Genomic DNA, 16990 nt, shown 5'->3' with positions numbered 1-16990 from the left:
GTCCTCCCTCCTGTCTGCAAGAGAGAACTTCTCAGTCAAGTAGAGAAAAATTCAAGAGCTACACTTCTTGGACAGTATCTGAAAACTGGACTTCACCTCAGTGTTCTTAAAACTATGCACATTGAAAGTCTAGGAAGTGGGTGATTGTGTAGGGAGGTACTTAAGTTTTTAGATTACGGAGCTTGGATATTCCTGGTGGGAAGACAGAGAAGATGACAAATACTGCACCCCTCTTCCCAGTTCAGAATTAATTTGAATAGGGATTGAAGATGCAGGAACTGTACCTACTCGTGTGGAAATGCAGCATGCAAGAAGGTCCATTACATTTCTTCGTTAACTGATTTGAGACCACAGTCTTCCAACAAATGGCTAATAAGATATTCAAATTTTTACTTTGAGTCTTAGGAAAAAAATTAAGTCTCTGCAGAATATAGATTTAATGGGATTTTCATAGTACCCTCTCCACATCCCTTTTGTTTTAGTTATTTTTTTTAATTAAAAAAAAAAAAAGGCCTCATCATAGTAAGCTTTTTTTTTCCCTGCTGTGGGTACAAAGACCAAGAACACTTGCCAGAGGAGCAGGCTGATGAAGCTGCCAGATGAACTTTAACTGAACTTAAAGCACACCCAGATCTCTTAAGAGCTAAGAAGTAGTTCAGTATGTTAGGGATTGCAGCAGACATAGGAAATATCCTTGTCAGAAACCCAAGTAGAAAATCTCCTTCACTTCATAGCATGTGTCTTGGTTTGGTTGTGGGGTTGGTTTGGGTTTTTTTTTTTCCTTTTTCCTATGGCAAATCTTAAGCTTTCCAGCAGAATCTAGCAGACCTTTGGGAAGGTACATTGAGGTTTGTCAAGATGATGGATCTTTAGATTCCAGAGTGTGAGATCTGGATTTAGGATTCATCTATGAAATCTGGAAAAAACAGATCACTTTGTTTCTCCTTAATAAATTGCAATGAGGACATGCCTGTTTTGAAGCAAGCTTATGTTCAATAGGCTGTGTCCCATTTGATGCTTTCGTTGATTCCCACCCCCACCCCATCCCGGACAGAAGGAGCTTTAATCTTTTTGTTTGTAAATAGATCTTCTCAAACCTTTCACCGCTTCAAAATATTGCTGATGCTGAAGAATGTGCTTTGAATTCCAACATAATTGCTTAAAAAGTATTTATCTGCCAAAATACTTTTCTCTCCTCTAGGATGAAAAGGCATTATTGAATGCCTGATAGCTGCCCTGTGTGGGACAATTTGTTGTGCAAGTTCTCTGAATGAGTTGATTGTCCTCTCTGAGTGCAACTGCACCGTATCAGCCACAGAGCAATACTGCGCTGTTGGTGTGTGCCTGAGAGGTGCTCTGAGCATTGCGCCAGCAGTCCTCAGTTCCAGGCTGCTGGTGATACTCGAGCTAGCTTTAAACCAAGTAGCGCAGGTATTGTTGTTATGCTGATGCCATGCCTCTTAAGTTTTTAGGGGTTTTAACCAACCAGGGAAAGCTGCATAAAAATGCATGAATGGGAGAAGGTTAACAGCATATGTTCATGTCATGGGTACTCCTGGAGATCTTGGTCAAAATCAGGGTCCAGATGTGCTAGCTGTTACACAAAGGTTTAGGTCGTTCGCTGCTCTTAATGTTATGAAGTCCAGAAACATTGGGTAAATTATAGTGGATGATAAGCTTGAATTCTTGAACAGGAATTTGACTTTGCTTTCAATTTTCTGAAAAGTGTTCAGGTGTGGTTAAACTGCTACAGGTACTTTATTCAGAACAGAACTTAAAACATTCCTTTAAAAGCAGTGATGAAAGATGACTCTATGTAAATTTTTGAATACTGCGCTTATTATAGTAACTTGAGCATTTTCTGGTAGGATGTTCAGCAATATGAATATCATATGTCTAACACCTGTTCACACCCCCTTTCTTGAGGGAGGATGTGTGGGGAAAATATGGAATATCTTGTTTTAAACATTTTTCAAATACTCCAAATGCCATGTACTTACAAGGGAGCTATAAAGATATGTTTCTTGCTTTGAGTAGAAGAGGAGAAAGCCTATGATGCTTTTCAGGTAAAGATGACCACAATGAATTTGAAACTTCTTCAGTGCTCCCCCCCCCCGCCTGCCAGGAGCATTAATAATAACTTGGATTCTGCTTCAGTCAGTGTTCTTTAAGTACTCAAACTGATTTGGACCTGATCAGCTATAATGTGTATTTTCTTTTAGTTAATGAAAAAACAATTGCTCTTGACTCATTGCTGCCTTATGGGTTGATCGTGGTCTAGGAAGAAAGTGCATTGGAAAGTACTTTTTAATCTGTCAGTGTGGAAGAGAAGTACTCTGCAGAAGAAATGGCAATAAGTAACCTTGGAATTCAGAGCTCTGTAAAAATAAAAACATCACTCCTTCATAGAGATTAAAAAAAAAAAAAGGCATAAGGGTGTGCGTGTGCTTCAAAAACAAGAGGTAAGGAACCTATGCTATATATAGCTTCCAGAGATATTATTTCTTGCAAAAGCCAGATGAGATGGAAGCATTTCGTCTTTGATGAAATAACAAGAGAAAAACTTTCTCCTGAGGTCTGCAGAAGGGGAACATCACACGATTGAGCAAAGAAGGATACTTGATTTCTTTGTAAACTCTTGAAGGTGAAGGCATGCTGTGTTTAAAAAGCCACTGAATTATAAGCTGTAGGAGTTCATGTAGTACTAGAAAGTCATGTTGACGTTTCGTTATGAGAGATCCCTGAAAAGAAGTGGGGAAGAGGAGATCAGAAATTCCCAGCAGCTGCATTGGGTAGCTTATCCCTTCGAAAAAGTTGTTAATTCAAAGTCACTTTCAAGGGTTTACAGAAAAGGAGATGTTTAATCGAATGTGTTTTTTTCTTGAAGAAGAATGCGAGTAAAACAGGGAGCTTTGAGTTGTTACGTTTGCAAAAGTATTCCTGAAAACAAAAATGAATGAATACCAGTTAAGTGATTTAATTGATTTCTACTTCCTCAAGAGAGGCTAGGAGAAAAAAACCTTTCAGTTCTGTCCTCACTCAGTGAAACTAAGCATGAGATGTTTCTTTGCTCTGACCTGTTCCTAGTTCTGCACTCAACCATTTGCAAATTGGAATTGCACTGGAAAACCAAGACTGGCTAATTTTGAGGATATGGAAAGGCAAGGGAAGGTGACGTTCTCAAACCTGCCAAAGAACGCTAAATTGATTTTCCTTTGTTCTCTTTTAAATGGGCAGCCATGCGTCCTTAACCATTTCTTGATTCTTGTCAATATTTATGTCTCTCTCTATTTATTTTCTTCCCCTAGAAGGCAGTGGCAACAGCAGCGCTGTTACTTTGGGTCCCATTAAAAAGACTGTATCTTAGCAATAAGAAAATGAGCCAGAAGTAAATACTCAGACCTTTTCAGAATGCATCTGAGTGGTACCTTTGCAGAACCAGTTAGTTTGAAAATCAGGGCATTTAGGGCTTACATACTGGCATAGGAGTCTGTCTATCTCTGGCCTATTTTTGATGCCTTCTTCTTTTTTTCCTGTACCTTATGATTTGGAATGACTGGTCATTCAGCAATGTATTTTAAATTAACAGGAAAGAGAAACAGAGTGGTCAGCTATGGAACCTAAATATTCTTTAACGAATGCCAATATTGACCAAAGGAGTCTGTCTCTTATCTTTTGTGCTTCTCTCTTATTTCCTGTTCAGTATCTTTCATGTTTCTGTTTTATTCTTTAAAAAATTAGCATTCTGCTTTCACTGCTCTTTGTAGTTCTTTAATCATGTTGCACTGAATGGTTCCACTTCCAAATTACTGCTTGTGTTTTATATATGAAAAATAAATATTTTAAAATATGCCTGGAAAGTGTGATGGAACAGTAAATTTTTACTAGACACGTCATAGCAGAGTGAATATCCAGAGCTCACCCAATGCATTTGGGAAACCATTGCTAAGTTTTATTGCCTATAAACAGAGGTCTTTTTTGCTGTCTGAACAAGTGTCTCCACACAGGCTTGGTTATATGGATTTGATTGTAATGTGACTACAGTTGGAGAAGATGTAACTTTTAAATTGTATCCTGGAGACTCTCAAACACAATGGCTACTAAATTTAAACCAACAGGACTAAGGAAGGAAAGTTAATCCTTCCTCTCTTCCCACATCAGTGCCCTCTATATTTATCTCTGGAGGAGAAGGCATACTGTTTTGTTGGGGATTTTGTTGTTGTTGGTTTGTTTTTGAGGTTTTTTTGTGAGCAAATACTGTAAATTATTATGCTGGAGATTGTTGTACAAGTTATATGTTATGTGCTGATTTACATGGAATGAGAGAGTAAGTGGTTATAAAGCTTGAACCATTTTACTTGTCATACAGAGTCAAAACATCATGAACTGTTTAATAGGTGACATTTGTCAATTTAAGTTTGTATTCATATTAGCTTTTCTTTCATGGGAGAGGAAGTGGGAGAGAGCGGTTCCTGAATGGACCCACAGTCCATGGCGTTAATTCCCAAAAAGCAGCATGAAAGGAGCATGCCTCAGTTGCTTGGAAGAAGAGAGAATTTAAAAATCTGCACTTCCATTTATTTTTGTATTTGGGGTTTCCTTTTGCTTACTGCTAGCATAATTAAACTACTTATGTTTTACAGCTTAAATAAACCAGATGCTAATTTAAACAGACTTTTTTTAGCCATATAAATAAGGGACAGCCCTGATCTTAAGAGTTGCCAATTTCCATGTGTGATCTTTTCTTTGTCTGTCTAGGCTTTTTGTAGAGGGGATTGGTGCCAGTACTTTGCTGCCACTGTTAAAGTAAAAACTATAATTACATTGTCAAAATAATATTTATAGTATTTTTGGGGAATAATTGTGGGAGTGTGACGAATATATTATACTCATCAAACTTTTATGTAAACATAAGCATGAGTTTTTTATTTGAGTTATTGGTGTTGTTTTTGGCCTTTGTGTTTTTCCAATCTGTAAAAATAATATTGGGATTTTCATGGTCTTTGTAGCATTTGCAGAGTGTATGCCCTAACAATCAGTTGATACACTATCTGGTAGAAGTAAACTGCTGTTTGCACTTGTATTGGGATTTTGGTTTCTTGTTTCCATAGCTTAAGAAAATCCTGTGTTTTTTTGAGTTTTGCTATCCCCTAATTATTATAGCTCAGAGCATTTTACTACTTTACCAAACAGGAAAGTTTCAAGTAATTGGTTTGTTCTCTTGGTACCATTTGGGGTTGTTCGGGTTTTTTTGGTTCCTTTGTGTTTAGCTCATTAAATTTTTTTTTTTTTTTTTTTTTTTTAAATTGAAAGTGAGTCTGAGTGCTTTTGAAAGGTGACTGTGAGCATCTCCCAGAAACATCTATGCTAGGCAGCAAGTATGGGATTTTCTAACAATAGACGATTGCCCCTTTGCTAGTTAATGGTACAGGCGGGACTTAGGCATTCTTGCTGCTGGGTGATGGTGAGTTACCAGATGCAAAAATACTTCAGTCCTGCCCTGTACTGCAGTTTTAACTTTATAACTGCTCTGTCTGTGCTATGTTTTGGTGAATATTGCCACAGCTTTTTAATGGCCTGTCTGCAGAACATCTACAGCAAGGTTTACAGCTGTGCAAGCTTCACCCTTCCTAAGCATGTCAACCTGATGCCACCGTCTGTGGGCAAGAAGGTTCTCTTGGTCTTCATAGTTTGTTCCAAAATCCATTAAAGGCTGTGGAAAGACTCTGATTTGGGTGGGCCTTGGTTCAGGTCATTGTTCCAGATCTTTGTTCTTTGGCCTTTTTTCAGAAACTGCAAAATAGGGAGCCAACTTTTACACCTCTTTCAGCTGTCCACAGAAGGAAAAGAGCCAAACCTGGACTAAGATGAGTCAAACTGATGAATTGTCCTGAGTTAGCAAACACTGAATTCTCTTTAGCTCTTGTGTGTGTAGTATTGCCCCTGTCTGCAGTGGTTAACTCTTGCTCCGTGCACTGAGTGTCCCACACTTTGAATCTTGTGCAGTGCGTACAGGCACAACTAACTGTGCCCTGCAGGGTTAGTACAGTAAACTATATTTGTGTGATACAGCAGTAACTGTCACTTTGAGTAAATGCCAGTGTTACCATTGTTTTCAGCCTGACACATCTGTGTTTGCACACGTGGCTTGGCTGTGACTTCTGGTAGTAATATGGAAACTTTGCACATGCCTTAATTTCTTTTTCTCGTTTTATAACATCTGGAGCGGAGTGAAGTTTGAGGAGAGCAAATTCAGATCCATTGAAGAAGGGCAGCTTTAGGACCAGAGACACTATTTAAATGCAACATTTTCTTATCTTAATGGGGGGGAAAAAGAGGAGGGAGTGGGGCTTCCAACTTCCAACAGGGCCTGGATCATCATTACTAGACCCTTGATACCACAGGCAACTCTATTTGTCAGATCCTGTGTCTGAATATAGTAAGCTCCAGCTTGCTGTGTTTATCCGTTGTTAGTCCTGTGGAAGACTCCCCTCTTATTTTAAAACCTTTTTGTAACTCTGGTCTAAATGTCCTACTGAACTTGAATCCAGTGGTTCTTGATAGTGGGTTTTTTCCTTACCTTGGGCATGATTCTCTACTTGAGTCCTGTTGCTTCTGCAGTGACTGACTGATTTAAGCTGTGCTGAGCTGAATTACTTTGTTTACCGTGGACTGTGAGTATAAAAGTGTATTATTGCAGTGGCTTGTTGAGGTACAATTTGAACTACAGCCCAGATCCTACCTAATGAGGTTCACATGTCAGATACTGATGACATGGATGGCATTGGAAGCAGACTTTGAAATAGTGACAGAAAGGCTGGTGCTTTCCAACAGTTCAGTGTTTGTTGCACTGATGATCAAAACCGTCCTTTCCATGGAAAAATTTTTTGATTGCTGTACTGGGAGACAGAGGCGGTGACTGTCTCAGAGACCATGTAAATCATTTTGCACCTTCTAGGAGAGAGACTAACCTGAGCTAATATCCTTAAGTTGTAACAATTAGTAGGTCAGCGGGCTGCCTTGTAGATTTCCCTTTTCTCATTGCTGGTACTGCTTTTAGGCAGTGTGTATAGCTGTTTTGGTTTTTTTTTCTTGCTCCTGCAGTTTGGAGGCTTTCTAGTACAGCCTGCCAAGATGTTGCTGATTTATGACACATGCATAGTGGTTTTATAATGTGGACTGATATCCACTTGGAGCACAAAGGAAATGGGAGTTTGCTGATGTCTATTTAATTAGAATGGTTTCTGGTTACTTTGGTTGAGGCTTGAAATGAACAGTAATGCCTATATTTCTGTGGACCTTTAAATACAGTGTTCTGTAAGCCCTTTCCTTCCTTCCTTCCTTGCACTTCACTGTCCCCTACCTACCAGCAAATAACGTCAACAAGATTCATAATGAGGCAGATTTCTAATCAACCTTTTGATGATCTACATAAATATATGTGAATCAAAACTTGCAAAAATATCTGTAGATTTAAGATGGTTGCCATTGGTTGACTGTAAAGGTGAGGGGAAAAAAAAAATTACTGTTCTATTATGGATGGAAAATTTGTTCCCTGCCTTTTTCTTTTGATGGAAAGACTGTGGTGTTTTTGCTTTGCTCTGACATTGTGTGGTGAATCGGCAGCTGCACAGGACAGCTCTGGTGTGAGCAGGGCCATCATATTTCTGATCATCTTACCTTGCAGCAGCTGCTCGGTGGCTGCTTCTAGCTTCCCTCTACATCAAAGGCAGGAAGAGGAACCAGTCTTTATCTCATAACATGCTGCTAGGCTTTGGCCAGAAAAGGGCAGGCATCAATGGGTTTTGCGAGTTGTATACTGTCCCTAATAGATCCTGTGGTTATTGGCAATGATGAGCATAGTGCAGGTCCCATGCTTCTTCCCTGTCTTATGGCTGTGGTGGAGGAGAAGAGAGAAAGGATACATTTATTGTAAAGATTACATTATGTTCTTAGAGGATATGACCAGATCTAGGTGGTTTTTCCCAGCAGGGACATCAGGATTGTAACATCAAGGTGGGAAGAATGGGGCAAACAAACCTTTTAATGCAGAGCACTTCCTAAAGAGAGAGCATCCTAAGTATAATGTAGGGAGAAGAAGCTTAACTGTTTTCACATGTACTGAGAGGAAATGCCCCTACTAAAGAGTCTCCCACAGAGGCCCGAGAGTGCTATAGTTCTTCCTCCAGGGAAAGTGAAGATGGAAGGGGGATGGAGAGGAGCTGGAGGAAGATCCAGGCAAAGAAAACAATGCGAGGCATCTGCTTGTCGTTGGGTAAACTGTCACCTGTTTGGATAAAAATCCAAGTAGTTATAATTACGTAGAAGTTCACCATGGCATTCTCTCAACCTTTTGATGATCATTGCCATGGCACGACTTCTGGACTCTCTAGTTACATGAGCATTGTACTAGTGGAAAAGGAGGGGGCTGTCTGTAACTGTGGCTTTCCAGACACAAGCTACAAGACTCTTTTTTTCCATTCTGCAGCATCCTTTTTTGCTAGTAGCTTTGGGCTTGGAGAGAAATGCCTTGTGCCTGTCCTTCACTTTTCAGTGAGAATTTTAGGGAATATTGCCAGTGTAGAAAGGAAAAGTTACAAGATTTGTACCAGGAGACATCAAGTTCTTTCACTTTCTTCCATCCTCTGGGCGTACATCATGTGTGATATGGAAGGGGCAGTAACAAGGCAATGAGAAGAGGCAAGCTGCCTTTGTAGGTATAAATAAAAATAAATGGTAATGCTCAAAAATGTGGACGCTAAAACTGTTGCTGTATATTAATGTGGGTATGCAAGTAAAAATACTAAATGTAAGTTTACTTGTTGATCTCTGTCTATTGCAAAAGGACCAGGATCCATTTATTAGCCAGATACAGAATATAAATGGTCCAAGGGGGGGAAAAATGTCTGATATCCTTTCCACAGACTTACAGAAAAAGATCATTTAGCTTTTCTAGGGAAAATACAAGCACTTCAGTGGAAATTTTGGTTTAAATGAAACAACATCCACAGTATGCCATCAAAAATAATTGGAGAAATTTGCTCATAATCTTGGTTAGTATTTTACATGTTAATCATTTTCTTTTTTTTTTTTAAGACCTGTACAAGGTATCATGTAGTAGTGTGTCATATGGTTAGATACCACGAATAACGCATAGTGGGTGGCCAGTCCTTTTTGTTATTTTTCTTGGTTTCCTGGCATGGTTTAAGTCCAGGTTGAGACTCCCCAGTACTTCAAACTTGCTGATTTTGCTACAGCAGGGTCTTTAAAGAGACATTGTCTGTTAGATTTAGGCTCAACTTTTAGGTTGATTCAAGAAAAAGATTTTACATCCTAACACATGCAGGAAGCTTATAAATGCAGTTCCCAAGTCTGCAAGCACTTACACGTGTTTTACTTCACATAGGAGAGTAATCTCAGGCATGTGTTTTTGCTACTTGTGGGGATATAACAGGAGTCCCATTTATTATGCCTTTAGACTTTAATAGATAATTTATTAAAGAAATGAACACACTTAAGATGTTTACTTTCTAAAAATACAATGATGCAATTAAAATACCAGAAGATAAAGAGAATGGTCCTGTTACTGTATTTAATAAGCATTGCTAATGCTGTATGAATCAGAATCAGTATGAAATTGATCTCACGTCAGGCAGTGGGCTGTCAAACCGGCTCTTTTCCTGGTAAATGCACAAATAAATTTTTTTGAATCTAGCATTATGAGATTTCATTAGAACTTAATTTGCATCAGAGGCTAATTTGATGAGTGGTTTCTTCCAGCTCCCTTCCAATTCACATGTAACTCCATGTTTTTAATAGCGTGGCGGGGATTTTTCTTGCCTTTGAGTCAAATTCTCCTTTTTAGTAAGAACAAAGTGTTGATATTTTGCCTAGATGTTTATCTTCCAAGACCAGAATGGTTGTCCAGTCACTGTACATAATGTTCTGTTAATATTAGAGTTGGCATTTCTGAAGGGAAAGAAAAAAAATTAAGAGTGTTACTTTCTTTTGGAGGTGGAGGAGATGAGGAGTGGGAACAGAAACTTATTAAACACAACATTCTTGGTATTCCACAGATGGTAAAAATGGGTTACTAGTCTGCACTGCAGCAAGTGCAGTATGATCAAGGCGGAAATATAATCGGTAGCTAGACGTTCATTTTATTTACAGAAATAAAATACTAAGCACTATTTTAATAACTTTAAATGACAGAGCCCATATATGTATTGTACATTCAATTTGAGTAGTCTAGACAGACTGTTTTCCAAGGAAAATACATTTTCATCAGTATTTGTGGTATGATTCATGGTGGTGAAGAGGCAAATAACTCTTTTTATGACTGGAAGTTGCTTTAACTTGCAGCCACAAGGAAACAAGTCAATGACCGGATGATAGTGGTGGAAACTAACATTTTATAGTAATAGAGGTCTACACCTTATGCTGAGTTGAAGGTTTTATTTTTCCAGGGATGGCAATATATCACAAAATGTTTTGCCATTGTTTACAAACAACCAAAGGTGGTCTGTGTAATGGCTCGCAGTCCACAATTTAGATTTGTAAAGCTCACAGGTGACTTAAAAGGTGTACAGGCTGTCAGGAGGCTGCAGTTTGGTCTAAGTACTTGTAAACCTTTGTGCATGCCCCCAGTGTAGAGGGGGCACACCAGCTATGTCTTTCATGCATAGTTAACGGTTAGCAAAGCATTAGAGAGAGATGTGCAAGTTTGCTAGCCTTATGTTTGCAGTCTAGCAAGTGATGTTGTACAGCTTCATACATGCTTTGATTCGATGTATTTTGTATCTCTGTGTAACTCCAGTAAAGGCAGAGGATTGTACTTGTAACTACCTCTGTGCTGTCGGCCCCAAATAAAAAAAATGGAAATCTCTTCTTGTGACTGTTGTAAGCCTCTGCAGCTGAGATCAAGGTTTTCAAAGTGATTGGTGAGCAAATTCACGGGCTCCTGTTCTTGACTAGAGAAATTGTAGTAGGAATTTGAAAGATAAGTCTGATTATCCACCAGGAAAAAGCTCATGTTCTGTAAGGAAGACATAAAAATGTGTATGAATATAAAAATTTAAATAATATAGACTACAGCAAAATATGTTGCGTAATAACATCATGGTTGTGTGTAGCAATCTAATCAGGAAAGGTACGGCGCAGGGGGAGAAATTGCAGTTAATCTTGTTGATAGAGGCTTACCAGCAATAAACTCTTCTAACTTTGGTACTGGAGCTTTAATAAACTTTTTGGAAATATTATCACCTAACCATGTGGAGCAGAAGGAAACAATGTATTGTGTTTTAAAATCATAATGCTTAAAATCTTTGTCCTGATAACTTCAAGGATTTAAGTTTTTATTTAATACACAATGTGATTCTGCAGATCACACTGTGAAATGATGTCTTTTTGAGGAGCAAGATGCAGGGTCAGGCCTGTGAAAGGTTCATGTGTGTCCTTCAGACCATCTGGGTAGTACTGCAATATAATTGTTAAATGAAAAGTGTGTGCTAGAGCTTGGAGAGCTTGGTTCAGTTAGTGTGTGATCGTAAGAGATTGAAAGGAACAAATGGGGCTGTGCTCTTGAAGGTACTGAACTGCTGGAGTGCATTTAAGCCATCCTCGTGCAGGGCCATACAGCCGCCTCACATTTTGCATGGGTGGCTAAAAGATCAGTTTACATGTAGACAAACATTTAGGTACCAAAATTCATTAGGAAAAGAGTCAGTGTTTCCCCTTGTACATGTTGCCCTGTTGTATAAAGAGGTTATTTTTGTAGAGCCTAGAAAATTCTCCATAATCCATTGCAGGCTGGTTGTGAAAGCAACATGTAATCTGAGTATTTGCATTTGCTAAAGAACATCCTGCTTTTATAGGAACCATTGAAATCTCAATGGGGGGAAAAATTTCTTCAGCTCTAGGGTTGATCTGTGTATCAGAAGTTACATCTTAGTACATGTAATTTCACAGTGGTTGACCATCAGGTTAAAAATAGTCTTGTTGACCACACACAGCGTAACATTTTTAAAATTAAAATTTAGCTGTGCTGATAGCTACAGAATTATTTGTTAAAGTCAGTGCTTGTAGACACCAACAGCTAGGGGGTGGACTTAAGATGTTAAATAAATCAGTCCTATGGAAAAGACTTTTTTTTTTTTTTGTAATTGTTATGAGTGGTATTTCCCAAATGCTAGCTAATGCAGCTGGAAAGAGTGGTTGACAATTATTTTTAGCTTCATAAAGATCTGGATGTTTTCAGGGAAAAAGTGAAATAGTCTTGTTGTCTTCTTTTTTTTTTCCTTTTTTTTTCCTTCCTCTTTTCAGAAAGCACATGGCTTATTGAATGGATGGCAAAATGGTTTCAGCTGGTATACTGTGCAATGAAGTCTGTCTTAATCAGCTTCTAGATTTTCTTGGTTTTGCTGTAAGGACAATGAAATTGTTGGAGAGGAGAAAAGCAGTAGTTGTATTCTACAGATTTCTAAGCATAGTTGAATCATATGTTGCAGCATTCAAGTCCAATAGAGATAAAACAAAAAAAAAGAAACATCGAAATAGAATGCTAAGAAGAGACTTCCATAGTTGGGAATGCAATACTTCACTTCTGTTGTAGCATTTGCATTTTTTAACACATGCATACCTTGCTGTGAACTAGCAGCTCTAGTTGGATTTTTTGGGGATTTCTTTTTTAAAGCATAAATACCAAAGTACAGATTTCCAATGTTCTTATCAAAATTCAGTGTCACTTGGTAGCTTGGTGCTAGGCTAGTACACTTTATCTGGAATCATCTTTGGAGAGAAATACTGCATATGAGACATTGGCATACTCCAAGACCACCAGGTGCACCTGTGGGGTTTTGGGGGGAGGGAGGGAGTGTTTGGGTTTTTTTAAGCATAACCATGCAGATACTACTGTGATGTGATTTAGAGAACATACTGTGATGAGCTACTCTAGTTGTAGTGCTATAATGACTTTTAAGGCTGTTTGCCCCTCTTCATTGACTTTCCGTCTGTGACTGCTGGACATGGCACATAGAATCATAGCATGGTTTGGGTTGGAAGGGACCTTTAAAGATCATCTAGTCCAACCCACCTGCCATCTTCCACTAAACCAAGTTGCTCCAAGCCCCACCCAACCTGGTCTTGAACACTTCCAGGGAGGGGGCATCCACAGCTTCTCTGGGCAACCTGTTCCAGTGTCTCACCACCCTCATCATAAAAAAAATTCTTCCTTATATCCAATCTAAACCTACCCTCTTTCAGTTTGAAACTGTTGCCCCTTGTCTTGTCACTACAGGCCCTGCTAAAAAGTCTCCCTCCATCATTTTTTATAAGCCCCTGTTATATATTGAAAGGCTGCAATATGGTCTCTTGGGAGCCTTCTCTTCTCCAGGCTGAACAACCCCAACTCTCTCAGCCTTTCTTCATAGGAGAGGTGTTCCAGCCCTCTGACCATTTTCATGGCCCTCCTCTGGACTTGCTCTAACAGGTCCGTGTCGTTTTTGTACTGGGGACCCCAGAGCTGGATGCAATACTCCAGGTGGGGTCTCACTGTATAAGTCTGTCCAGCTTGTTGCTGAAGACCTTCTTGTCCCACTTGGTCAGGTGAATCTCATCAGCTCACAGCAGACCTGGCTTCTCAAAGGTAGATCACAGAAGCCAAAACATAAGTGTTCACACTCCAGTACCTGAACCATATTTGGCATATGTCATTGACCTGGCATCACACTAAATACTCTGAAATGAGTTATATTTTTTTGTAAGATGAGTTACATTTTTTTTTTTTTTTTTTTGTAGGGAAAAGGAGTTCAGGCACTGCAGCAGCAGTGCAGCAGTTGCATTGTAGTTGTGACAGAGCACATGAATTGATTGGACAGATTGCGAGCTAGGTCCCGTTGTGTGTAATCTGTACTCCTGGCGTAGCTCAATTACCTCAGGTGTTTGTAGAATCACATCTTTCTTTTGAATTGCTGAGATTCATCACATGAGATTACTTGCATGGGGAAATGTTGCATTATCAAGACATCCTCTTTTTCTGCTTAGTTGTGAATAGATACAGTAGCTTTTGTCTCACAGATTATCTGCTTGCCCATATATTGATTTGTGTCCTCTAATTAAAAGAAAAATGTTAACCATTACTGGTTAAAAACAAACACTTACAGATGAAACTTTTTTTTCCACGGTACATCCACAGAATCGTGACCTTTTCGTGGATCCTTTTTGCTTGTTCAGGACATCATGATTGAACAAGGGCAGTGTTTATTGCTTTCGCAAATATTAAGACTCCAGTGTGTGATTAATGGAGAATTTGTAGATATTTATTATCGTACTGCAAACGTGTTCATAGCATTTCATCTTTGTTACAGTAAGGATGGCAACTTCTAAAAGATCTTTTAACATTTTTTTTTTCCTGGTCTGTAGTACTTTTTTCACAGCTTAATCTCTAATGACCAAAGTGTAATTGATAGCTGTAAAAGGTCAAGCAAATTTCAGGTAAAGATTGGAGTATAATCAACCAACCTCATGTCTCTTTGAGACGTCTTTCTAAGAGTAGGTAAGGAGTTCACCAAGAGAAATAATACCCTACTCCTAGGATTTACTGCCTTGTTAGTTTTTTCTAGCAGGGAAGTATTTCCATAAAATGTCTGCTAGAAAAGTAGCGTGCCCATGCTTGCTGTCCTTCAGAAAAATTCTGAGTCAGCAGGATGGGAACCAGATGGATGGGAGAAGCGGAAGCATAATGACGAGCAGAAAATAATAAAAAAGTGCAGATGTGCAGGGAGAGAGAACAAAGATCTTAAGAACTAAAGCATAAAGGAGAATATGATTCAAAATGCATTATGGAGAGGACATACATATTTTGGGCTTAAAAAATATATATGGAAGAAAAAGTTACTATTCCCTAAGCCCAAGAGACTTCGTTTTAGACTTGCTTTCTTTTTGTTCCCAAGAGGACAGATGCCCAGACTTCTGTAGGAAATCTGGCTGCCAGCTGGCACAGCACCTTTCAAAGAGACCTAATTTTATATTTTCAGAACCTAGCAATATCAGCCATCTCCATCTGTAATAGGCTGCTGTTTGTAATATCTGTTAAACTGCATTTTAACATTTAATTTTAAGTTTCTTTGCCAACCTATTAATAAGGGCCAGGCTATTGAGAGCCGTCAATAGGACCAAAAAAAGTGTTTTAATTTTGTGAGGTCTGTGGGTTCATGCTTTTGATTTTCATTAATTTACATCTTTTGACGGGCTGTAGGATAGTAGCTTGTATGATGAAATATCATCTTCCCATATTTTAAGTCTATATTGAGAGGAGGCTGGAATAAATCCTTTGTAGTAATAGTAGAAATCTGCCATGTTAAATTCACTGTTAAAATTGGAGGCAAAGTTTCTTGTAGTACTGGCTTTAATTTTTCTGGGATAGAAATCAGAAAGTATTGAGCACATCATCATATTATATAATGATTTGTCCAGCTAAATAGAATTTAATGTGGGTAGCAAGAGAAACAGATTCCATTCTCTTACTCTGGCTCTACCTGTAGCAACAAAATTTTCAAGGCGTTGCTGGCCAGTTTAGGGAGGGTGCCTGGGGAGCTCTCCTAGTAGCAGGCAGAGCTTTTCTTGCAGAGTTCAGGTGATGACAGGCGGCCTCTTTGTGTTAATTTAATACGAGGAAGAAAGCCACCTCAGATCCAGAAGAGGCAAAATGGCTACTGCCATGTGGCAGCCACTGGTTCAGCATGAGTCTGCTTCAGTTTGTGCTAACTGTAGCTCCAAGCTTTCATTGATTTCAATCTGTCTTAAACCTTGACAGAGTCAATTAGTTCTTGTAATCACTAGTAACCAGTGTTTGATATTCATATAAGTCTAACTGAGGAAAAAAATTTATTTGTTTTGGGTATAATTCTAGAATACTTTGTAAAATTATTTGCATTAGAAGAGAAAATGCAAGTATTTATGTACAGTAGCAGTGAAATACTGCACCCAAAGCTTAATTGAGATGGATTCTGTAGTGTATAGCTGTAATGTTGAAGTTTGTCATTTATATGAAATTTATTAGTGTTTCTTTGAATTCCTGTTAATATATTTTCTGGGTTTTTTTCAGCTCTTCGTTGTAGTCTCCAGTTTCTTGGAAACATTGCAGCAGGAAATGGAGATTCCCAGAATAGCATTTGGAAGTGTGCTTTCCCAGATCTCTTCTTGTAAGCATGGATGCGGGGTTTTTTTCTAATGTAATTTCTGTGGTTATATTCAAATCTTTTGTACATGATAGTTGTGCCTCTACTAGCACCATTAAGCTTTGAAAAATAACTTTGGTGAGAATGGGACGGTTGAGACCCTATCCTGTAGATGTTTTTGGTTTTTTTTTTTGTTAGTCAACCGCAGGGGTCAGGACCTTTAAAAACCTGCTTGTTCTAAACTAACAGTAAATTGATTTCATTTAACAGAAACTGGAAGAAACTCTATTTCAAATTATGAGCTTCAAACATAAGCTTTATTTCATAGGTGTTTTCAAGTAGTTATACTTGTTTCCAAGAACATAGCTTTTTCTTTATTCACTTTGCTGCTGTGCAGACCTGTCAGTATTTGTGGATCAGATGGAATCTACAAAAGTGACTTAATCTTTGTGTCTTCCAATCCTTTTGCCCCCCTCCTAACCTCACCAGAATATCTTCCTGGACGTTTGATGACATATGTGTAATGAAATATTACATAAACAATTTTGTGCAGACACATGACAATATTGTTGATGTGTTTGGCCAAATTTTTCGTAGTGAGCTAGTAACAAAGGCACATTCATTCAATTTGATAATCATTCTGAGTGTGGTTTTGGAGCCCACTTGTCAGCACTAGATGTAGAAAGACCTTATGATAATAGAAGCAGATGATTATTATGGTTTCACCCAATTTCTAGATCTCCAGTTAGCTCCAATTTAGCATTAGTTTTGTAACTTGCCCATTAAGTTTGACCTTCAGCTAGGAGTTGGATGTT

The 16990-nt window shown here is 38.6% G+C and overlaps 1 protein-coding gene across 2 annotated transcripts in view; it reads left to right on the top strand.

Moving 5' to 3' along the window:
* Positions 1-16990, top strand: part of ATXN10 (ataxin 10) — a 105638-nt gene that overhangs the window by 12984 nt on the left and 75664 nt on the right. For both annotated transcript variants that reach the window (XM_050915129.1, XM_050915130.1), the window contains exon 4: positions 16103-16199. In XM_050915129.1, the coding sequence (XP_050771086.1) occupies positions 16103-16199 (97 nt within the window). The remainder of the gene's footprint in view (positions 1-16102; positions 16200-16990) is intronic.

This window comes from Gymnogyps californianus, chromosome 1 (assembly GCF_018139145.2).
Source record: "Gymnogyps californianus isolate 813 chromosome 1, ASM1813914v2, whole genome shotgun sequence".
NCBI classification, from domain to species: domain Eukaryota; kingdom Metazoa; phylum Chordata; class Aves; order Accipitriformes; family Cathartidae; genus Gymnogyps; species Gymnogyps californianus.
The sequence above is the reverse complement of the archived record's forward strand: the minus strand, read 5'-3'. Positions and strand labels throughout refer to the sequence as shown.